The sequence below is a fragment of the Crinia signifera genome, chromosome 2, assembly GCF_055691185.1.
Source record: "Crinia signifera chromosome 2, ASM5569118v1, whole genome shotgun sequence".
Classification (NCBI taxonomy): domain Eukaryota; kingdom Metazoa; phylum Chordata; class Amphibia; order Anura; family Myobatrachidae; genus Crinia; species Crinia signifera.
In genome coordinates, this window is record NC_139218.1 from 369,247,340 (window position 1) to 369,272,293 (window position 24,954).

General features: G+C 47.2%; 1 protein-coding gene across 1 annotated transcript; it reads right to left on the reverse strand.

The window, feature by feature from the left end:
- Positions 1–114: 114 nt before the first annotated feature.
- LOC146058057 (hydroperoxide isomerase ALOXE3-like) lies at positions 115–20,490 on the reverse strand. Its single transcript, XM_083170020.1, has 15 exons — positions 20,442–20,490; positions 17,967–18,145; positions 15,792–15,996; positions 13,316–13,397; positions 12,648–12,770; positions 6,305–6,405; positions 5,926–6,098; positions 5,688–5,834; positions 3,332–3,535; positions 2,538–2,624; positions 2,223–2,392; positions 1,891–2,012; positions 1,603–1,703; positions 629–799; positions 115–450 (listed from the first exon to the last, which is right to left on the reverse strand). The coding sequence occupies exons 2-15, from the start codon at positions 18,111–18,113 to the stop codon at positions 271–273; spliced, it is 2,013 nt and encodes a 670-aa protein (XP_083026146.1). The 5' UTR covers positions 18,114–18,145; positions 20,442–20,490; the 3' UTR covers positions 115–270.
- Positions 20,491–24,954: the final 4,464 nt, after the last annotated feature.

Below are 24,954 nucleotides of genomic sequence, written 5' to 3' on the forward strand. Positions count from 1 at the left end.
GTGACGGTGTCCAGATCTTGTGAGTGTCAGAAAGTTTTGGAGCGGAATGTCACTCTAAGACACTTTTCCCATCAGAGGTACTGTACATACTATGTAAGAAATTTAATTCACAAGTTGTACTGAAATATTTAATCATAATTATTTGACAACAGCTTCAAAAACACTACAACTGTCCAGTCCTCTGCCAACACAGATGGCCAGTGCACATCAGGACATGAGAATCTGGTGGCAAGGTCCGGTTTAGTCAGTAGATCACAGCCACTAGTCCGATTATACAGATACACTGTTCTCAATCACACTCGGGTCCAAGTAGGGATATGGCAAACGCATGTTCTTGTTCCTCTCTTTAATGGAATGGGAGATCTCAGCCAGCTTCTCCTGGAAATTCTTTATGAAGGTCTGTGGAACCGCCTCCGTAAAGCGCACATTGGGGTAATCCCCCAGACGTCTCTACAGGGGAACAGTAAATGTTAAAGCCTCAAAGTTATTTCAATGAATAAGTCCATTCACCACCAAATAACAGTGATATGCACATGCATAGATGGTGGGATTGCACTGGTTAGATCAGCTGATCTAGTACTTCCTCTTCTGAGCATATTACAGTATTCATACTGGCCCCAATACTCACCCGGTCCATTGGCTCTTTACTGAGCAGCCACACAGTGGATATGCCCAAACTGGTAGTGTTTACTTCAGGCAATGCAGCCAGGATACTCTGGGTTGTGCTGACCCCTTTTACTGAGGGAGGGGGGCTTCTCATCGATGTGGGACCATTAGGCATTAAAGTATAGAAGTCAGACTGCAATGAAACCAGACAGGAATGCTTTAGACCAGAAAAGGATAAACACATCATAAAACATTACAGGCCACGCTACTGTGTAGTGCAGCATTTCCCGAACAAAATTGGGTTGGTTAACAATTGTTCAGGTTTTTATGATGATCTCAATGGTTATGCAAAGGGGACTTCATTACTACCTCAGTCAATGGTTATGCAAAGGGGACTTCATTACTACCTCAGTCAGTTTGATTATCCATCTGGATTTAAAAAGCAATTGCCTTTAAACCTGGAATGTATTGGCAGAGTATGGGAAACTGCTGTAGTGCATTGTGTTTCTGGAACTACTGTATATAGCAGGCATTCCCAACCACGGTCCTAAAGGCACACCAACAGTGCAGGTTTTAGTGATATCCAGGCTTCAGCACAGATGGTTTAATCAGAATCCCTCAGATACTAATTAAGTCACCTGTGCTCAAGTCTGGATATCTACAAAACCTGCACTGTTGGTGTGCCTTGAGGACAGTGGTTGGGAATGCCTGGTATATAGGCTTAGCACATTATCTAGTACACATTGTCCCATGAAACATATACACAAGTGGTTTCAGTTTAGAGTGTTGAATGCACACAGTATATGTTTAATATGGATGCCTAATGTAGAGAAATGTTGCACAGCACAGTTAAGGGTCAGCAACCCTGTAGGTCAATGTCTCCAATGGTTGATCTCAGATTTGTCAATATGGTCTACAATTCTCCAAATCAAGGACAGAGTATGAAATGCACCACATGGGAGTATACTGCAAAAGTGGTGATATTCAGTCACTCACCTGACCATTGTTGACAGCTGCATGCTGAGCAGAACAAGTGAAGATCACCATGGTCAGGTACTTGATCAAACAGGCCTTGGTCTTCAAGGAGGAGGGAATTCCTAGCAAATGGAATAAGCCATTAGTCATCTAGACCTTTCCTATACACTGCTGGGACATTCAAGGTAAGATCTGGACCATCACATTTGGTGCTGTATGACTTGATAATACCAGGATTACCATCATTTCAAAGATCAGGTTGGTTTAGTGTGGACATTATGATCCGAAATCACCGAACAAGTCACTAACCTGTAGATTTATACTCCAAGAATCCCTCTTTGTAGATCTCAGCCACCCAGGCCTGAAGTTCTGGGTCTGTACTGACCACCACATCACTCTTGTAATAGTAATTAACAATATTGGATACAAAGCTGAAATGGATAAAGAGGTACAATGAGTGAATAAAGTATGGGTGATGTACATAAGGGATTACAGGGTGTGGAATTTTAGCTGACCAGGTATGTTGGCAACATTAGGGTTTCTACATCCTATTCACTGACCAGGTGGTGACAAATCATCGACCACATGTTCCAATATTTATCTCCCTCTGGGTGGTCAGCTAGAAGGTTTTTTAGACCTACCTCTCCACAGCCAACCAGATCTTCATCCCATCCTCCCTGTAGAGGTAATTGGGAATGGCCTCCAATCCTCTTGCCTGGATGTCATCAGGGAGACAGAGGCTGCTGTAAGTGACCTCATCCATTGCTTTTTTCAGCAGTACTGGAATCCCTCCTTTCCCAGTTACTATTATCTGGAAAAAATAAATACAAGAGGGTGGATGTGTGTTCCGGTGCAATACTGCAGCTGATATATTTAGGCCAGGTGTGTGATTTAGGGTTTAACGTGCATATAAAATGTTATATTTTCTGTTACCATTGTACAAGAAAAGATTTCACCTTATCAAAGACCCCATCATGACCAATGAGAGTAGATCTGGCAATGATATTGATCTCAAGGGTATAACGAAGATGTGGAATTATTAGCTGGAAAGAGAGAAAGATTGCCATTAGGATCCCATCCGATATAGACCTTTATGGAGTAACCAATATATTTGAAATACAGAACACACCAGAATACTTTATAAATTAATTATTGCTCTAGCATTAGCAGTTGTGTCATCCTTAAGTAAAACCAGACTATGTTATGGACATTAATGTAAAATAATATCAAACCAATGACTAGTACAGGTATTTAGTCTGAAAGTTAATGCAGTACAATGGTTCACTGCCTACAACAGAAGATAATGTGACAGTACTATTTTAGTTGACTCACACTGACCGATCGAATGGGTGCAAGGTGTGCGGTGCACAGGGTTTACATATTCCCTTCAGCCATAAAATTATTCTTACCCCCTCTATGTCCAACCTGCAGCCCTCCAGCTGTTGTGAAGCTACACATCACAGCATGCCTTGCCACAGTTTTGCTATTAGGGAATGCTAATACTGTGGCAAGGCATGCTGGGATGTGTAATTTCACAACAGCTGGAGGGCTGCAGGTTGGACATGCCTGATTTAGAATATACAGCACTGCCAGACCTAAGGAGGCCTGCTTAGAGCCTGCACATATATCCTTATAAACCACCACTGGTGACACTTCCTAAGCCTCCACATTAACAGGACAACAGGGGCTCCACAGATATGCCAATGAGGAGACTGCCACTCCAAATCAATATTGGGAAGCCAGATCTCACCTTGTACACTGGGTGGCCCATTGGAAGTTGTCTGGTGGTTGCAATGTTGAAGACCTCAGCAAACAGATGTGTATGGAGAAGGTGAGTGACCACTTGATGCACCTGGTAGTCAGAATTGCGCACCCAGATCTTGGCCAATAACCAGTCACATTCAGAGTCACTGGGCAGGAAGATTGGAGAGTGCTCTCCTGGGGTTTGAGACAACTGTAAGAGACAGGATGATTATATGGTATTAGAGATTTAGAAGTGGGTAGCAAATCTGCACATGAGCCTATTTCATAATTAAGCTTTAATGCATAAGATTTATCTATATCCCTACAGAATGTGTTCAAGTTTCACCTACACAGAGTGCTATTTTTCAGCAAGAACCAGCAGGAACTCAGTTCCTGAACCTCTAATTAAATATGGCATCAGTAACTAAAAATGTACTTTCCATAAGAAGTTTTATTTTAAAGTCACCTGTGAGTGCCTTGGTTTCTAAATAAAATATATAGATCTCTCCCTCTCTCTAAAAAAAAAATATATATATTATTTTTTGTTTCATTGATCCACCCCCAGACCTGAAGTTCCTGGACCTATTTTTCCAGAAAAATAGTACTGCCTATACAATAGTAAGACATATGCCATCCACTATCCATCAAAAGGTTGAAGTAATTACTAAAATAGGATATTGCATCTACTTTATAGAAGATTTATGGACCTAGGTGAGCGCAGATTTTGGATAACAAACCCCAGAAATGCTGGGTCCTGTGTGTGACTTGTCTACATGCCTGAGAGAAGAACAGACTATGGGTTTTTAAAAAAGGGGGAGGAAAAAAAACTAACAATACTGTACCAGTTCCACGAAGGATGAATGCAGCAAGTGTAATGTTAGCATTACTGCCTCACAGCACAGAGATCATGGATTGGATTCCCACCAGGGCCCTAACTGAGGTTTTTTTTTTTTTTTCATCTTTTGCATGGGTTTCCTCTAGAGGTAGGATGGTTAGTTAGCCCTGAGCAAAATTTAACTAGTGTTTATAAGCTAGATTCCCTACCACATGTAAACTCCACTGGGACTGATGTAAGTGGCCAAATATACTCTGCAAAGCACTGCAGAATGTGAACTTTATAAATAACTGGTAATAAAGGCCAAACAATTCTGCCCAGTAACAATTAACCAAACCTTTTTTTAGGAAGAATGAAAATGGAAGCATATAGGAGAATCACCTCTGTGAGGACTTGTGTCCATCTGGACCACCCACCATCTCTATATACTGACAGTTATTTATGATTGACTGATCCATTAACCTCCAGCAACAAAATACCCAGTGACTGGGGTACTAGAAGCAGTGAGGATACGTGGGCGCTACAGACAACTGTATAATCTTAATGAGAGTCCTGCAACTGTTTGTGTAATGTCAGATACTGACGGGTCTCGTTCATGGCAATATCTCCTTTTTTACTTCAATTTCCCAGGCTTAGTTTTTATTGAAACTAATGCAGTATAGACAGTTTATCCACATTTATAGCATTATCTATAACAACCTTGTAAGAAGTTATGGATTAAAATACTCTGCTCTAGCAAAGTAGTCATCCCTTGTGGAACCCACACACTTGAGATATGGGTCCATAGCTACAATCAAAGTATTTTCACTTAAAGACCTTGAAGTCCTGTGGTGGCAGAGGAGGTTTTGTATCCAGTTAATAGAGCTACAGTGTCTAGACAGTAAGTCAATTGTGTAAAAATTGTCATTCCCAGAATTTTTTATTTTTTGGGACTTTTAGTAAGTTATATAGCGGACTTTCTCCAAGAGGACTCAATGCGCTTTTAGGTCACCATCCATGTTAGGATAGAGGGAATGTAAAATAGTGTCTGAAGCATTGTGAGTGAGGCAAGCTATGCAAGGGTAACCGTTACACTAATTGACAGTCCACATTAAAAAAAAAAAAAAACAGTCCACATTAAAAAAAAAAAAAAATTGCCACCGAAGGTTCTATGCATAGTGCAAACACAGGCAAAAGGCAGCATCCCTGCCTAGTCCAGATTCTATAAAAAAAATTTGGGTACAGGAGTAAAATAACACATTCGTTAATGTTTACATATGAACATAACCTTTATCTGAACATTACCCTTCCATGTCATCATATTGCTGTGGCATACTAATAAGCTCTTATTAGAAATAGTTGTGACCTCAGAAGGATAAAACATGGTTCCAGTTAAATCTTTAAGTTGACCATGACTGGAATGGTGTAAATAATGGGTCTGTTGTATATGGACACCTGAAATACATGTTTCTATACACCACATTAACCATAATCCTACAACTACGATGTTTCCTCAAATATAAATGTAAGCAGACATTAGAAGACTTGCCTGGATGGCTATTGGGATAAGTTGGTCTTCAGGAGTTCTCCACAGTAGACACACAGGGGCAGCGATATATTGTTGCTTTCCATTTACAGAGTTATTGGCAGGGACCCCATTCAGCAGCTTGTAATCTGCCAAGTAGATATTACCTTTCTGCAAGACAAACATGTTTATTGCAGTGCATCTGGGTCAGTAGCCATGTTTTTGGGCTGCCTTGTTTCATAGGAATAAATAGACCCCTCACCTTTAGCTCTGTCTCAAGACTGGTGGTGGTCCCCAGAGATGCAGCCACCATGTTGCAAGTAACTGGGAAGTGCTCAGGAATGTGGGAGCATTTCCTGATGAGTATAGGGTTTATGCCATTCAGGTATTGGCTACCAAAAAAGGTATCCTCCTTCCACATCTCAGCTACCACATCTGGGAATAAAAGACATGAAGGAACATTTTATATCATTTATTGCAGATAGAGGGACTACTGGGATAGCTCTGATCTTGCTTCTACAAGAGCACTTCACCATATAAGCCGAGTGCGTCCTATGACTAAAGAGGTGACAGACAGATGAGCTTCTGTTACTCCCTCATCCAAGATATTCACCTTACAAGGAAACTGCCAAAAAGAGTACCTGAGTTATCAAACCCTCTCAGACAGAAGACCCGTTTGATCTCATCTAGATCAGGCCATGATTCTGCACTTGTGAAGCCTTCCAGCATCATTGCAAGTCCCCTAAGAAATGGAGGATTCAAATAAAGTACAGAGATTTACTAACATGAAATATAATTAATATGTCCCATAGTCCTACAAATACATACACTGATTTGGGGACAAACTAATTTCAATTTCCACAGTTATAAAAAATAGGAATTTGGTACTCACCGTTAATTCCCTTTCTCCGAGTCCGTAGGGGACACTGAAGTCTACGCTGGGGAATAGAGTGGTGTATCGGAGGAGTCGGCACTTTAAGAACTTGAACAGTGGTATGGCTCCTCCCCCTCTATTCCCCCCTCAGACCTCAGTCTTAGTTGACCGTGCCCGAGAGGAGAAAGAGACCAGGGAATCCCCTAGAGAGATATTAACCAAAAAACAAACAATCATACTTCTCAGCATGCTATCAACAACACCCAGCCGCATGCATAACCAAACATAAGTGCATGCGCTAAAAATAAATCCCCCCTTTAGGCCTGCACAGTGCCAGGAGGGTGTTCAGTGTCCCCTACGGATTCGGAGAAAGGGAATTAACGGTGAGTACCAAATTCCTATTTTCTCCTTCATCCTTGGGGACACTGAAGTCTACGCTGGGGACGTCCCAAAGCCATCCCCACGGGTGGGAAGGCACTGGGCATCCTGAAGCACCGCACGGCCGAAACTGGAGGCAGAGGCCGCAAAGGTGTCAAACCTATAAAACTTAACAAAAGTATTAGGGCCCGACCACGTGGCTGCCCTACATAACTGTGTCAGGGAAACTCCCCTGGCAGCGGCCCAGGAAGGCCCCACCGAATGGGTGGAATGGGCCGAAATCCTGACTGGCGGTGACTGTGAAGCCTGCTTAATGGTGAGACAAATCCACCTAGCCAGAGTCTGTTTAGACGCTGGCCAACCCCGCTTCGCCGAAGAATAAAGGACAAAAAGAGAATCCGACCTTCTGAGCTCCTTGGTCCTATTCACATATACTTGCAAGGCTCGGACCACATTCAGCGAGGCGGAATCTCCCGTAAGAGCTGGAACCACAATTGGCTGATTTAGGTGATACGAGGAAACCACCTTAGGCAAATAGTCCAACCTCGTCCAAAGCTCAGCCCTGTCCGGATGAAATACCAGGTAGGGAGACCGGCAAGAAAGGGAGACCGGCAAGAAAGAGCGCTAAGGTCGGACACCCGGCGTGCCGATGCCAACGCGAGCAATAATACCGTCTTCCAGGTTAACAACCGCAAATCAATAGAGTCCAAGGGTTCAAACACACTTGACTTAAGATAATCCAAAACTAAAGAAAGATCCCAAGGTTCCTCCGGAGCCCGTACTGGGGGCTGAAGACGGAGAACCCCACTCAGAAATGTCTGCACCTCGGGAATGACGGCAAGACGCCGATGAAAGAAAACTGACAATGCAGACACCTGTACCTTAAGGGATCCTAGGCGCAGACCCGCCTTAAATCCGGCTTGCAGAAACTGCAACAACCGAGACAAAAAAAAAAAACAGCCGTGGGCAAGTTACGGCACTCGCACCACGCTACATAGGCCTTCCAAATGCTATAATAATGCCGTGAAGTAACCTCCTTCCTGGCTCTTATCATAGTAGGAATCACTGACTTAGGAATCCCTCATCTGCTCAATAGTGAGGCCTCAGCCATGCCGTCAAACGCAGTTGCCGTAAGCCTTGGTAGGCGAACGGCCCCTGCTGTAGCAGATCGTCCCTTAGAGGTAGCTGCCACGGATGATCTATCAGGAGCCCCTGAAGTTCGGCATACCAAGGACGACGAGGCCAATTCGGTGCCACCAGGATGACCGTGGACCTCTCCCGTTTGATTCTTCTGAGCACCAACTGAATCAAGGGCAACGGAGGGAACAGATATGAGAGAATAGTTCCAACTCGCGGTCAGCGCGTCCGTCGCTACCGCCTCTGGATCCCGCGACCTGGAACAATACAGGAGGTACCTTCCGATTGTTCCTGGAGGCCATCATGTCCACCTGAGGCATCCCCCATCGGTGGGCGATCTGGGCAAACACCTCCGGATGTAAGGCCCACTCCCCAGGGTGAACATCCTGGCGACTCAGATAGTCCGCCTCCCAGTTGTCCACCCCGGGAATGAAGACCGCTGACAAGGCCAGAGCATACCGCTCTGCCCATTGCAGAATTGGACGCACCTCTTGCATGGCTCCGCAACTGCGCGTTCCGCCCTGCCGGTTCACATAAGCCACAGCGATGGCATTGTCCGACTGAATGCGAATCGCCTTTCCCCGGAGGATCCCGTCCGCATTGGTCAATGCCAGACGAATCGTGCGAAGCTCCAAGATGTTTATAGATAGCTTCGCCTCCTGAGACGACCAACGCCCCTGGAAGTGCTGTCCCGACACAACAGCTCCCCAACCCCGGAGACTGGCGTCGGTCGTGACTATCGTCCATTCCCAGATTCCGAAACGTCGGCCCTCCAGCAAATTGGCCGACAGTAGCCACCACTGGAGAGAGAGACGGCTGCAAGGTGATAACACCACCATCTTGAACATGTGCAAGTGGGAGCCCGACCACTTCCTGAGCAGATCTAACTGAAAGGTCCTTGAATGGAAACGGCCGAACTAAAGAGCCTCGAACGAGGCCACCATCTTGCCCAATAATCGCATACATAAGTGCACCGACACTCCGAGGTCGAAGCACCTGCCGAACCAACTCCTGCAGGGACAACATCTTTTCGCGAGGCAGAAAAACTTTTTGAACCTCCGTGTCCAAAATCAATCCCAGGAATACAATCCTTCGCGAAGGATTCAATTGAGATTTTTGGTAGTTGAGAATCCAGCCATGGAGTAATAACGTCTGGCAGGTTACCTGAAATCGCCTGCGTCAACTGATCCCTGGATCCGGCCTTGATCAGTAAATTGTCCAAGTAAGGAACGATCTTTACTCCCAGAGAATGTAGCAACTCCACCATCACTGCCATTACCTTGGTGAATAGACGTGGAGCCGATGAAAGGACAAAGGGCAGAGCCCGAAACTGAAAATGGAGATCCTTTAACGCAAAGCGAAGAAACTTCTGATGAGGAACGTAAATGGGAATATGCAAATAAGCATCTTTGACATCCAAAGATGCTAAAAATTCCCCCGGTTCCAGACCTGCAACCACAGAACGAAGACTCTCCATTTTGAATCTGTGGTACGTGATGTATTCGTTTAAAGCTTTTAAATTCAATATTGGTCGAACCGAACCGTCCGGTTTCGGGACCAGGAACAGGGGAGAGTAAAACCCCTCCGTGCGTTGTTCAGAAGGAACAGGCATTATAACTCCTGCGGTCAACAGCTTCTGAACTGCTTGAAGAAGCAACTGGCGGTTCAATTCCACATGAGGCAAACCCATTGTGAAAAACTGGTGAGGAGTACCGGAAAACTCCAGTCTGTATCCCTGCGCAATGACGGACAGAACCCACTTGTCCTTGCAAGACCCCTCCCAGGCCTGCCGGAAGTCCAACAGGCGAGCCCCTACTCTGGGATCCCCCAGGTAGGAGGGCCTGGAGTCATGCTGCGGGCTTTTCTGTTTGCTTAATGTCTGCGCGACGAGCGGCTGGTCCTGAAGCAGTGGTTGCACCACCAAACCCTCTGCCACGTGAAGCGGTAAAGGATCCTCTGGACTTACCCCTGAACTTAGGTGCCCCCCGAAAGGAGCGAAAAGCCGGCCCTTGATAAGGCTTTTTGGGAGGAGGCGCCGCGGAAGGCAGGAAGGTTGATTTGCCTCCTGTGGCCAGAGAAATCAACTTGTCTAACTCCGGCCCAAATAAAACCTCTCCCGTAAACGGAAGAGCCTCTACCGCCTTTTTAATGTCCGCCTCCGCTTGCCAGGACTTAAGCCATAATGACCTCCTGACCGTAATGGACTGAGCAGAAATCCTTGCCACCAGAGCCGCAGAATCCCTTGCAGCTTCTCCAATATACATCGCAGATTCCCGCATCTGTTCCGCTAACTGAATGAACTCCTCAGAAGAACCCTGATCATTCAGATACTTTGACAAATCCTCCGCCCATTTCTCCATGGCCCTACTGACCCAGGAGATCACAAAAATGGGCCGAAGTGACACACCTGCAGTTGAAAAAATCTGCTTAAGGCCCGCCTCTAGACGCCTATCTGGCGCCTCCTTAAGGGCCACTGCCCCTGGAATGGGAAGTGCCGCTTTCTTGGAAAGCTTTGACACCGAAGCCTCTGCCAACGGCGGAGTCTCCCATTTTGCTCTTGCCTCCAGAGCAAATGGGTATGAAGCCTTAAACCGCTTAGATAACTGAAACTTTTTTTTTTCTGGAGACCTCCAAATATCCAGAAGAGGTTTCTCCAATTCCATAGACTCTGGGAAGGTGATTACTGCCTTAGCAGACCTCCCAAAAATAGAAACCTGCGTCGGCGGCTCCTGCTCGCTAACATTGAGGGTAGATTTAATAGCCTGAATGAGGGCCTCATCCTGAGGAACGTCCTCCACCGGGTCTATAGGATCCTCCTGAAACATATCCCCTTCCAGAGGGTCCCCCGGTTCATCCTCTGACGTATCTCCCTGTAACAATAAAGGAATACCTCTTTTCCTCAGGGGAGGAGGGGCACTTGCGGACCCCGAAGGCCCCGCAGTGGCTTGGACCAAAGCCTTCACTGATGTAATAAGCTCTCTGGCCCAGGTAGGCTCCGCAGCCGACATGGAAGCCAGTTGCATATGCAATGACTCCCTGTCCCTGCGAGACGCAGCCATCTCTGATGCCAGAGTGGCTAACACACTGGTAACTCCCTCAGTGTTCAGAATAGGGACCTGACTCTGCCCAGCGTCCCCTTTAAAGCAATCCTTACACAAGGATACACCCTTCATATGCTGCGTAAACTGTTGCTCACACTTAGTGCATACAAACAGCTTTGGAGAAGCTTTTGACTGAGACTTGATTGCCATACTGCACACACACCCCCCTTACACAGGTGGAAGGAGGTGAAATAAGTTAGACAAAGAGAGCCCCCAACAAGGACCCCACACCAAGAGCAAAAGCACACCACTAATAGGGGGAGAGGAGCGCACCTTCCCCGAATTAGGCCCACCTGAAAATCTCTCCAGCGGGGAATCTCACAAGAGAAAATCCCCTCCACTCACCCAGCGCAGCATTCCATATCCAGGCTGAAGAGGGAGAGAAACCGTTCTGCTGTCCTGTTCCAGAGAACCGTAGAGGCACAGCAAACAAGGGCAGCAGCGTGGCAGGTACTGGCATCTGACGCTGAGGACTGCAGCTAGGAAGCGACCACTCACTGGAACGCCCCTTCCGTCCTCATCACAGCGCGCGCTGTATACAGCGGCGCTGATTGGCTGTCTGCTTCCCTGCTGGACCAGTGACTTAACCCTGGTCCAGCCGTCACCCAGCGCTATGCGCTCCATGCCCTGCTCTCTCCGGCGGGCGACGAGGCCGCGGCCCCGTAACACAAGCCGCAGGCGGCTGTGGCGGGACCCTGATGCCGATGCATCAGTGACCGGAGTCAGCAGCGTGCGCCGCAGGCGGTGCCGCTCTGACCCCCCGGAGAGCTTATCCCACGACGCAGGCAGCCGGCACGCGCTGGCTGCCTGTTTCCACATAATAATAAAAAAAAAAAAAAAAAAAAAAAAAAAAAAACACACTTTACAAGCAAAAAACAAAGAGCCCCAAACGGAGCCCCTTGCACAGGGATCCGACTCCTCCGGGCACTAAACTAAGACTGAGGTCTGAGGGGGGGAATAGAGGGGGAGGAGCCATACCACTGTTCAAGTTCTTAAAGTGCCAACTCCTCCGATACACCACTCTATTCCCCAGCGTAGACTTCAGTGTCCCCAAGGATGAAGGAGAAAAGGGGATTTGTAAATTGTGACCTAAAGCCCCATACACACCAAACCAGGGGTGGGACAAACCTGTCCAAGATCTACCAATGGTGCATGTTTTCCAGGCAACCTGTGGATCTATAGTAGGAATGAATGCAGCATGTTTTAAAATGCAATATCACTCACGGCCAGTATCAGCAAGTGTGTAAGCACTTGCTGATGCTGGCACCCAACAAATATTGGCATAATCAGAGATTGTTCCTGGAAAGGCACTTAGTTTAATGTGTATGGGGGCTTTGGAACCCATGCCCATTACATTCCTGACAAAACTATAGCCAAGCAATCACTAAGCAAATAAAACAAATATAATACTAACAGGTTACAGGGGTTGTTATGTCATATAAAGAAATATACATTATGGATATACAGAACTTCCTACTCAGACTAGATACATACACGGCTGACTTGGAATGCTGGAAGCTGCTCAGTTTTAGGAAGGAGTACTGGTCATTACTGGGCAGTTCCTCAACCTTGTCTACAGCAATGCAGTGAGGGGCACCTTCTGCATAACGTTTCCACCTGCAGGATACAGAGGTTAGTAGTATAGAAGTAATGCATGATTTTACTACATGGACCATTCCTAGATGTAGGGATTATAGAACAGTTTCTCAATGGGGGCAGATGTATTAAGCCTGGTGAAGAGAGAAAGTGGAAGGGGATCCCACACAGACCACTTTCTCTTCACCAGGCTGAACACATCTGCCCCAATGTTTTACAGCCAGTAGGATCTATTTAAATTAACGAGGCCGCTTAATTTAAAATAAGCGACCCAAAAGAAAGTTATTTTTGAAAGAACTGGCTCAATCTGCAAAGGTTTAAAGACTGGAGGAGATAGTTCAGACCTAGTCACATAACAGCATAGGCTGAAGACATGAATATATCTTAGTTGGCAGTAACAGTAGAGTTCATTCGAATGAAAGCCACGCATAGCAAACATGTAAGCCTATCCTGGCCGCAACTCCCTTGAAAAGTATTCCCTTTTAGGGAGGCGCCATCATAGAATTTCAATGCATTTCACAGAGAAACAGCAATAAAGCTGTACTAAATGTGTATCGGCCACTCACTTGTGAGTTTCCCTCTCCTTCTCCAGTTCCTCTGTCCGTTGTTTCTTTAGTACTGGGTGAGTATTGCTGGATAGTATGATGCCTGAAACAGAACAGATACCAAGTGTACTGTAATGTACCATAGTCAGCCTGGTTTATGGATGGCGATTTCTCTGTATGCAAGATCAATACAGTGACTCCATAAGGAAAGTGCCCATACATGGAAACCTTCCCATCTGTAGTGTTACATGTGTGCTAGCTAGTTTTAAAGCAATCCTAGCTGTATATTAGACAGTACTGTACACCAACAGGGAGATGAAGCTCTTTGTGGTCATACATTGGTTTAAGCCAGTGGTAGCCAACCTTAGCCCTCGAGAGCTACCAACAGTTCACATTTTCCAGACAACCTAGCTGCTGCACTCATTAATCACTGACAGTTTAAAAGATACAGATGGAGCCAATTAGCTCACTTGTGATTCTGTGAGGAGACCTGCAAAACATGCACTGTTGGTAGCTCTCGAGGACAGGGCCGTTTCTAGACAATTTAGCTCACAGGGCGAAGAAATAAAAATGCGCCCCCCTTCCCCCCCCCCCAAATACATAACATGGTATTGAAGAAATTGCGCGCACCGAAATAGGGGGTTTGGCTTAATTCAAAAAGGGGTGTGGTTTAATATAAGGGCGTGGCCTAGCAGGAAAACAATTACCTTGCATCACACTTTTGCAACCTGCATGACCAGACATTGGTTACCGCAGGAATTGTCATTGTCCTCCCGCACTTAAGTCAGCGGGCTGAAGGCCACACAGTGACATAAAAATATAAAGGCCCACTCAGTGACCTAGTACGCCTCACAGATCAAGGCCAAACAATGACAGGCTACTTAAATCATTATACACTATTTATCAATGATGCCAATTACACATTACGCTGCACACTGTGATGACAAATACACATTACGCCACACACTGTGATGACAATTACACATTATGTCGCACACCATGATGCCCATTACACCCCACACTGTGATGGCAATTACACAATACTCCCCACCCCATAATGCCCATTACACATTATGCCCCATGCACCGCTGCTGCACAACTGATGCCGTTTACTAATATGCCCCCACAGTGCCACACATATGCCCCCACAGTGCCAAAAGCTTCTTCTTGGAGGGGAGCGGAGCGCATTGTGCGTCTCTCCTTCCCCTTCACTGTGTACCTGAGCTGTCAGCCATTCATACATCGCGGGCTGGCTCCTGATTTGCTGCCTGCCCGCGAGCTCTGATTGGCTGACAGCCCAGTGACACAGTGAGAGAGGGGAAGGAGAGACATGCGATGCGCTCCCCTCCTCTCCCCTGGGAAAGGAACCAGCAGCTGTGCCTGTGGCGCCGCGCGGCGGACGGTGAGAGCCGAGAGGGGGAGGAAGGGAGGCGGCGCTGGTGTGCCCTGCCTCCATTGTTGGTCCAGATGACCACAAACCATAGTCTCTACAATTCACATTATGACAGATCATAATGCCCAACAATTCATATTATACCATATCATAGTCCCCACATTTCACATAATGACCAAAAATTATTCTGCACAATTCACATTATGTGGACACGCTACTCTGCGCTGTAACGGGGGACACCACACGCAGAAAGTTGGGCAGCCAGATCTGATTAATATCGAGCCGTTCAGCGGCCATTTGAAAAATGGAGCCTCCTCACAAGCCAATTGAAGCTCGCCCAGCAACCAATCAGGAGCCACTGCTGCCTGATTGACTGCAAGCCAGCTCCAATTGGCTTGTGGCCAGTGCTCCATTGTACTCAGCCTGGCCGTGTACCTGCTTAGGGGTCCGCACTCCGCAAGCCTCGCCCCCCCCCCCCCCCCCCCCAGGCTGTGATAGTGATAGGCTGCGCAGCATGCGCAGTAGCTGGGTGACGGTCGGTCAGTGAGTGATAGCCTGTGCATAAACCCGGATGCCTCCTCCGTCCCCTGGGTAACCAATCCTCATAGCAGGAGGGGGAGGCACTAAACTACCTGTCGGTCACAGACTCACAGTGCTGCGCTCCACCGCCGGGTCCACTCCGCCTGGTCTCCAAGGCAAGGCTCCCTCTATGCTCCGCCTCCACCCATCAGCCAGCCAATCCCCACCCTGTGCGCCGATCGGCGCTCACAGTCACAGCCGCCTGTCACTCAATATAGACTCGTGTCAAGCGGCTGTGACTGCTAGCGCCGAGCGGCGCACATGACTCACTCACACTGACAGCCAGGCTCGTCTGCAGCACCAGTCCAGAGGAGGCACTGAGGCAGCATTGAAAAAACGGGACGCGCCGTGCGGTGCCCCGGGCAGTTGCACGGCTCGTCCCCCTGTAAAAACGGCCCTGCTCGAGGACTAGGGTTGGCTACTCCAGGTTTAAGCAATTTTACCTATCCCACAATGACAACCACCCACATAGACCAGATGAGGAGATCCCCAGAGAGCACAATACAAGTCTGGATAGAATCTCACCCTTTCCCTCTGGTATTTCCACAGTCATTCCCGTAGGAATCCATTGATGAAACGGGAACTGGTAGAGCCGACCATTAGGGCAGGTCACATTGACATAGCAGCAATACCAAGCAACTGTATTAAAGTTATTGTAGGTCTTTGTTGACAGCTGAACCAGCAGGAGCTCTCCAAGATCTTTCACTGTGTCAACTTCAAAGTCAGTCACCTGGAAAAGCAGAGCGATGTCTGAGAAACATGCACCGAGGAAACACAGAACATCACTATGGATCAGGGGATTTGCAGACAGAATTCTGCATTTACTGATTTTCTTCTATTGTGCATAAGTTTTGCAATGTTTGAAGCAATGGGGTTGCGATTCATTCAAAGCTAAAAACTGAAGAATATATAAATTGTTTGTTCAGGTAAGTACTTACACTAAGGGCATCTATGTGTATTTAGGGTTCTAGGCTACAGATCACTCAGCACACATGGCTAACGAGATTGCTTATACACCTGTAGTAATGTGTCTGTGCTAACAAATGTTCTCTGGTTAGAACACTGGCAATTTGGACAGTGGTTGAACACTGGCAATCTGTCACCGGGGGTCCCTAATACTGGGTATGGGGTGTTGGCCCCCATCATGCAGGCACAGGCCGACCACTCTCCAGGAAATGCCCTTACAGAAAACACATCAAGGCAGTGGGCCAACCCCTCATGTACATTTGAGAAATGAAAGTGTAGGAGAACTCACATTTTAAGACTATGGGGGAAATTCTGTAACAGAAATGCAGTAAAAACCTGGCGATTCCCTGCAGAAGCATATGGGCTTCTTTCCCGCAGCGCTGTGCGAGGGATCCATCACGGATCCCTCCCAGCATGCCCTGCGCTGTACTCTGCACATGTGCAGATGGACTCCCGGGTCACAGACCCGGAAGTCCAGCACCCGCGCTGCATTGCAAGGGACAGCTCTTATCGCAAGAGCTGTCCCTTGCGTTAATGACCGCAAATGTTAGAGAATATGTGGTCATTAAGAATGCGGTGGCCGCTGAAGTGGGGGGCGATAAGAGGGCTGCGGATGTTATATAAATTTCACAAAAATAGGGCGGGATGTTATATTTTTTTTGGTACTTGTTTCCTAGCACGGCCACATATCTTGGCCATCGGGGGTAATTTGAGTGGCCTGCGACACGACCGACGCCCCCGATTTTTCCATTGAAAAACCGCGTCGGTCGCGTCGTGTGCAGCTAAAAATGCTTAAATGGTCCAGACGCGATGCCCACGATTTCCCCATAGGGAACAATGTTAAATGGATCAATTTACCCAAATCAGCATAAGAACAATAGTAAATGGGCCAAAAAGACCCCTGAACATTGAAATGTCCCCCCAAAAGTAGTTGACGCCACCCCGCCATCAACGTGAACCCGAAGCGTGGCGAGCCCGCGAGGGGCGGCGGTACGCGTCCTCCGACCTTTTCATGCCCTACTATCCACTAGGGCGTGGAGTGAGAATAGAATAGTGTGGCGAGCGCAGCGAGCCACCAGCGTGGCGAGCCCCGCGAGGGGACGCGGATACCTTCACAGGTAAACGCGTCCCTTCGCGGGCTTCCCAGGTGTCCGCGTCGCCATGGACACCTGGGAAGCCCGCAAGGGGCCGCGTATAACTGTGAAGGTATCCGCGTGCGCTCGCCACACTATTCTATTCTCACTCCACGCCCTAGTGGATAGTAGGGCATGAAAAGGTCGGAGGACGCGTACCGCCGCCCCTGGCGGGCTCGCTGCGCTCGCCACGCTCCGGGTTCACGTTGATGGCGGGGTGGCGTCAATAACTTTTGGGGGGACATTTCAATGTTCAGGGGTGGTTTGGGGCCATTTACCATTGTTCCCTATGATAATTTGGCTAAATTGAGCCATTTCACATTGTTTCCTATGGGAAATCGTGGTCATCGCGGGTAAATTGAGGCATTTAACATTGTTCTCTATGGGGAAATCGTGGGCATCGCGTCTGGCCATCGCACCCGATTTTTTTAGCGGCCGCGATGGCCCCGATTTTACCCCCGATGAGCGCGATTCTGATCGGTGTGGCCGTGCTAGGAAACAAGTACCTTTTTTTTCTCTGAACAGTCCAATGATCAGATACAAAGCTCATACATCATATAACAGCTTATATTACTGGTATTATGAGCATACTAATACTCACAGCTCCAGGTCTGAAGTTACTCCACTTATGATCCAGGTGATGTTTAGCACTTTCTCCCAGGGTGCCCAGAAGAACAATGGAGACTTGATCACAGGTCCCAGCACTCAGGTCAGTCCCTGTAGCAATCTTTAGCTTGTAGGTCCCCATGTCTTCAGGTAACAATGCCTGATGGAGCAGTGCTGGAAGGAACGAGACCAGTCAGAATTAGGGATAAATTACTAAGGGCGGTGTTGAATCCGGGGTTCCAATAGTTGGAACAAACTGACAGTTAGAATCCCAGGCTGTTTCCACCCAGCTTGAGAGATACTCGATAGGTTTAATTCAACCTTCCGCCTTTTGAGTGGTGAAAACAGCCATGAAACGTGGAGTAACAGCAGTGAATTTGGCAACCCGTGGCCGTTTCCAAAACAAACAGATCCATCTTTAACCCCTTGAGTGTTGGGTTTTGCTGGGGCAGGACAAGCCTACCATGGCAGGTTTGTCCTGCCCCAGCAAAACCCACCACAGATCATAAGAGCCCACCCCCCCTCACCTTCACTCTGGCATATGTACACCATAGGCTGAGCTCCCCTGCCCCAGCCACTAGTCATAACAGTGACCACAGGCAGTAGGCTCAAGGATGGTCACTGGCTCAGGAGGACTCGGGAGCGCTTAGGAGTTCAGGCACCTAAGTCCCACCGAACATCCTCGAGCCTGCCACCTACGTCACTGCTGTAAAGTGAATGGCGGCTGGCAGAGTAGGAGGTGATAAGGGGGTTGTGATGGGGGGGCTCTAGAGGGTGCACACCTATTGCATATTAGTGGTATACCCGGAAATTTTCCAGGCATACCACCTAAAGGGTTAAAACAAGTCAGATCTGTTTTCCCGAAATCCCCCTTTAATGCTATCAGAAATAGCAGCATTGAATAGGTGGCAGGCGTTATTTCCCATTGGTAATAGTGGCTGACATTGAATACCCCCCTAAGGGTTCAATTTTGTTTTGTGTATGACCCTCCATTGATTCTGCAATGTCAAAAAAATATCTTGTCTGAATGAACCATCAGAAACAAACAGCCATCATTTCATATCAGAGCAAGCTCAGATTTAGTAACCATCAGTTTTGTAAGCCAGATAGAAACCACAAACAGCTGAGCAAAATGTACAACATAAATAATATATAGCCCTGCCTGTGGGAGTAGCGATTGCCTGAAGCACTGCAAAGCCAAGAACAATCCATATTTACTGATGTTCTGATGGCCCCCTGCAGGAAGAGGTGTGGATCCTATTGTCAACCCGACTTAGGTCGACAGGGGTTTTTTCACCACGCCTTAGTGGATGGTAGGGCATGAAATACCGCCTGTCGGCACATGTCAGCTCAAAAAAAAAAAAAACAGTGAAGAACCCATGTTGACCTCACCCATGTCAACCCAATGCATTTGTCGACCAAAAACCATGTTGACCCAACAACACGACTATCCCTGCAGGCAGCTCTGTACGCTAGGGAAAGTTGGGGCATGGTGCAACATCTTTGGGCATAGCAGAGGTGATAATGGGTAAGGGCAGAGCAGGGGAGGAATAAAGATGGACTATAATGTCCAGCAAACCTGCACGGGCATGATCACACTTGGAGAACCACAAATGCCAGCATTAATGGACAATAAGGAGGCAACTGGTGTTTGTTGTCCACAACAGCATCATCAACTCTCAATTGACCATTAGTCTCATCCACTGCCACCGGGATACATGGAAAATCCCATTTCGTGTTCTACCTTGGGAGTAGGTGGGATGACAGCATTCTTGAGGAGAGCCTGACTGCAATTCCAGCCTTTAGCTTAGCAGCTTGTGGATGGTTAGTGTGTTTGCATATAGACCACACACACACACGGCATACTTGCCAACATAACCCATTCCAGTAGGGACACAATGCTCTATTCCTGGACTTCCCTATTAATTCATGACTGCCATCACCTGCTTTGAACAGGATAATTGCTAAGAAAGGTGTTCCACCACAGGTGAGGGTAGTCATAAATTGAGAGAAGTCCAGTAACAGCATTATGTCCCTCCTGGAGGGGGTCATGTTGGGAGGCATGACACTGTATAGGAAAAGGGTCTCTAGACTGCACACACCAACTGCTTGTAATGGGAGGTGCTACCTTATTGAGATTTTATAGTTATATGCAAGGGGGGGGGGGGGGAACATAGTACCCTAAAATCATCATAGCTAAAATAAAAGCCACAGGACATTATGAGTTAAATATAGCTGTGAAGTGTTACAGAGCATTGTGTAAGGTGAAAGCAACTACTCAATGTTTGAAGGAAATTTAAAAAACGTTGGAAAAAAAAAACATGGATGAAAGACATACAAAGAAAGTGAAATAGAATGTGAATCTACACGTTAAGTAGTGATGACCTAAAGCGGCCCAGCCAGACAAGTTCAGGGGTCCCACACCCAAACATTCACCCCAAGAAACCTGCCGCTATAGAAGAGAACTTACTTTGGATTGTGCCTGAGTCAGTAATGAGCAGTTAGTGCTAGGTCCCTGCTTATATACCGTGTGAGTGCAGTGGGGGAGGGGAACTAATCTAGACTGAGGCAATCTCCAACCTCAGGTGTGTAGGTATCCCCATACCATGGAATATATAGTAAATTGGGCTCTAGACCTCACTCCTTAGCTGCTTGTAATGAGAGGCGCTACCTTGCTGAGATTTATAGTTAAATGCAAGAGACAGGGAGATGCAGGTGCACTAATCATTACTCCTAACATATACTGTATATTGCTTATTATTATACTTATATTATAATATTAAAGGCTTTAATCAAATCTTTTGTCAAATATATGAACATGCACACTAATATTGAAGTCACCTCTTTTGAGCAGATACCTAACACTCTGGACTACCTCCCAACATTGGTGGCAGTGGAGTAGGGACACTTGTGTGCACGCAAAGTACCTATGAATGCAGTACTCCTGTGAGGCCATGCCCCTGTTTCCCCCGCTCTGAGAGTTGATGGCCATGCCCTTTTTTTCTATTTGATTTTGCTTATAGAAGCAAAATTTAATAGAAATCGATTAGATAAATAGTCTTGGCAGGCAAGACTATATAATACAGATCTGTACTATATAGTCAAATCGAATGTGAACCCAGATCCAGACACAGACCCAGATCTAATAGTGGTCTAAAGGTGCATACACACTGTACAATTTTTCTGACCAATTTTGCTGAAAGAATTTCCCTTGAACCCAGTGTCCTGGACGAAAGATATTGACAACAGATGAAAGACGAAAGATCTAGCTACAGTTTCTAGGCTCTTTTTGAGAGAGATCTAAATTGAGCTGCATGCACAGTTGACGAACAACCTTGATGAACAACTGGCGGGTATGCGCATCATCATTCGTCGTTCGTCGCAAACGCACTGAAAGATATTTTGACCAATTTCGTTCAGAATGGCCGAGATGAATGAAATTGGTCAAAAAGTTGGTCAAAAAAATTGTAGAGTGTGTATGCACCTTAATAGAAAGTGAAATCTCACCGTGTGTATACACCTTCAGGTGTTTGAAAGTAACTACTTAGGGCCCTTATACACTATGCGATTTTGGGACGATTTCATCTGATTTCGGCACTTTGGGCCGATAACCGGGTGAAATCGGCCCAAAATCGCAGTTGTGTGACATCTGATCCGATCCAATGCGCGGTCCCGTGCGCATCGGACCGGATCAGGGAGGTCGGGCGGTCAGCACATAAGATCACGTCCGACCTCCCTGTATGCATATGCCTGCCCACCTGACAGACATATGCATGCAGACTGACTGGGAGCAGCACGGCAGGCAGCGGGTCCCTGAGCACCAGTACACACTGACCTGGCCGGGCATGTGATCACAAATAGCAGCAGCGGGACGGGCAGTGCAGTGGCGGCTATTAGATTTTTAAAATACCTGGCAAATGACCGGCCAATTAGAGAACGGCCGGTCATTTGACAGGAATTTTAAAAATCTAATAGCCGCCACTGCGCGTCCCGTCCCCGCTGCTGCTATTTGTGATCACTCCGCCCGGCTAGGTCAGCAGCACTCGCCGCACCCGGCACCCGCCGGGAACTCATTTGAGAGCCGCCGCCCGCCCCCACTACTGCCGCTGCACCCCACCTGCTCCTCATTGGCATCGCCGCTACCCGCCCCACTTCTCCTCACTGCGCTGCAGCTCCCCATTTGTTTTACATGTGATAAATCGCAAGCGATTTATCACATGTAAAGTCCTAAATTGTATGTGAGCCTCCCAGGGAGCTGCCGGGCGGCTCGGAGGAGAATTGGGTCTGACTTGTCCATAGGACAAGTCGGCCTAATGTATGGGGGCCTTTAGATCTTTACAGTGCAACACTCTGGCAGACTTTTCAAGGGTGCCACCACCTGTGCTGTATCAGGACAGGGGTGCGCCATGTATGCTGTATAAGTACAGGGTTGCCGCCATCTGTGCCATATAATTACAGAGGTGCAGCCATGTGTGCCATATCAGTTCAGGCATGCTGCCATGTATGCTGTATAATCCCAGGAGTGCCCCATGTGTGTCATATTAGTCCAGGGGTGCTGCTACTGTATGTGTCCTGTATAATTCCAGGGATGCTGCCATGTATTGTGTATAATTCCAGGGATGCTGCCATGTGTCGTGTATAATTCCCTGGGTGCTGCCATGTAGGTTAAACCGTTTGTTTTTTTCATTTCTTAAATGTAATTTCATGACTGTTTATGTTCTTTGAGGGCAGATTTCTCTGTAACCAAACAGCCCAGTTTCATGGGACCAAAATCATTCGAAGCCAACTCAAAAGTTCTTCAATATGATACTGGTCTCATGTAAATGGGTCAGTTGGTTCTGAAGATATAGCTGGTTGGTTAAAGGGGGGTAGGGAGAGGGAAGTGGTTGTCTCTCCCCCTCACACCAGAAAATGCAGGGACTAGGCTGGTGTATAAGGTGTCAGCCTGGGAATGTCCCTGCATGATCCTGGGACCATATTCCCGGGTAAATCCCTGAATTTTCTGTTGTGAAAGGGTATTATTTCAAACAGCCGTGACCTGCAGTGCTCTGTACACAGCCTGGCAGCCCCCTGCTCTCTGCCCAGCTGTCAATGACTGTCACCCCTGCAGTTTCCACTCCAATTCTTCGTCTTGCTTTCACCTCAGCCTCCCCCCCCCCCCTTTAATCATGTGGTGCCAGCGCCCGGCGTGCTCCCCCGACGTCACGCACAATAACCGCGCACAATATTTCAAATGTCCACTCGGCTAGAGGGGACACCAGGAGGGGAGTGTGAGCGTGCTCTGCGCTGCGCTCTGCTCCTCTCCCCATAGAAGCAGCTGCACCGCTCTCCATCTCTCTCTCTCCCTGCAGCAGCAGCGAAGGCTCATATAAAAATTTACAGTAAGTGGCACTTTTGGGGGCATTGCTTAAGGGACGCTACAAGTAGCGGTATGTGGGGGCATTATGCATAATGTGTGGCTTAATGTGTAAGGGGCATTATGGTGTGCAGCATCATGTGTAAGCGGCATTATGTGTGCTGCATCATGTGTAAGGGACATTATGTGTGCAGCATCATGTGTAATGGGTACTATGGTGCGCGGCATCATGTGTAATGGGTACTATGGTGTGCGGCATCATGTGTAATGGGTACTATGGTGTGCGGCATCATGTGTAATGGGTACTATGGTGTGCGGCATCATGTGTAATGGGTACTATGGTGCCATCAAGCAAGAACCCCCGAGCAATGAGCACGTAGGTTAGCAGCACTTATGTGGCAAATATGTAATGGGCTTAACGGTTTGTTATATAGGGCCTTATTTTGGTTCATTCTTTCTGACAAAATCCTTCTTAGATGGACAAAACCATGTGCACTGCAGGGGGGGCAGATGTAACATGTGCAGAGAGAATTAAATTTGGGTGAGTAATTTTGTTTCTGTGCAGGGAAAATACTGACTGCTTTATTTTTACACTGCAATATAGATCTTACTTTGAAGTAAAACCCCACCCAAATCTAATTCTCTCTGCACATGTTACATCTGCCCCACCTGCAGTGCACATGGTTTTGCCCATCTAAGAAGGATTTTGTCAGAAAGAATGAACCAAAATAAGGCCCATAGTATGTAATGGGCATCATGATGTGTGGCACAATGTGTAATGGGCATTATGGTGTGTGGCCTTATGTGTAAGTGGCATTACGGCGTGTGACTTTATGTGTAATGGGTATTACAGAGTTTGCTAAAATGTGTAATGGGCATTACTGTGTATGGTCTAAAGTGTAACACCACACCCCTTTTTGTGATGCCACACCTCCTTCCCATGAGGCCACGCCCCTTTTTGCCGCGCGGCTACGCCGCGCTAAGGTCCCCCTGCTGTTATGTCTAGATTTGGGACCACCCATTACCATAATTCTAGATTCGCCTATGCCCATGTGTGTCATATTAGTCCAGGGGTGCTGCTACTGTATGTGTCCTGTATAATTCCAGAGATGCTGCCATGTGTTGTCTATAATTTCAGGGATGCTGCCATGTGTCGTGTATAATTCCCTGAGAGCTGCCATGTGTGTTGTATAATTCCAGGGTTGCCCCATGTGTGCCATATCAGTCCAGCATTGCTTTACATTGAAACAAAATAGGGGTTAAATATTCTTTGTGTAATGTCGTCTCCAGGCAAATCATAGTAAGTAAAAAAAAGTAGTCTAGAGGTGGCCATATGGACCCATGTGGGTGCAGAGTCATGAATCCATTGTTGTATGATGGCTTTTCACCTACCGCTAACAGCAATATAAAAAGCTTTTTGTCATGTTTGGGGATGTCAGGCTGGTCTGCTAAATGCAAAAAAAGAGCCAAAGGCATAGTACATTGAAATGGCATACCAAGGTTTACCGTAGCATAGTGGTCAGTGGCGGCTCTTACCGTTCTTGAGATGGGGGGGCTGCCGCAATGCAGGGCCCCCCTCTGATGCCGCTGCTACTGCCACTACCACGTTCTCCGTGCTCCCTGGGCG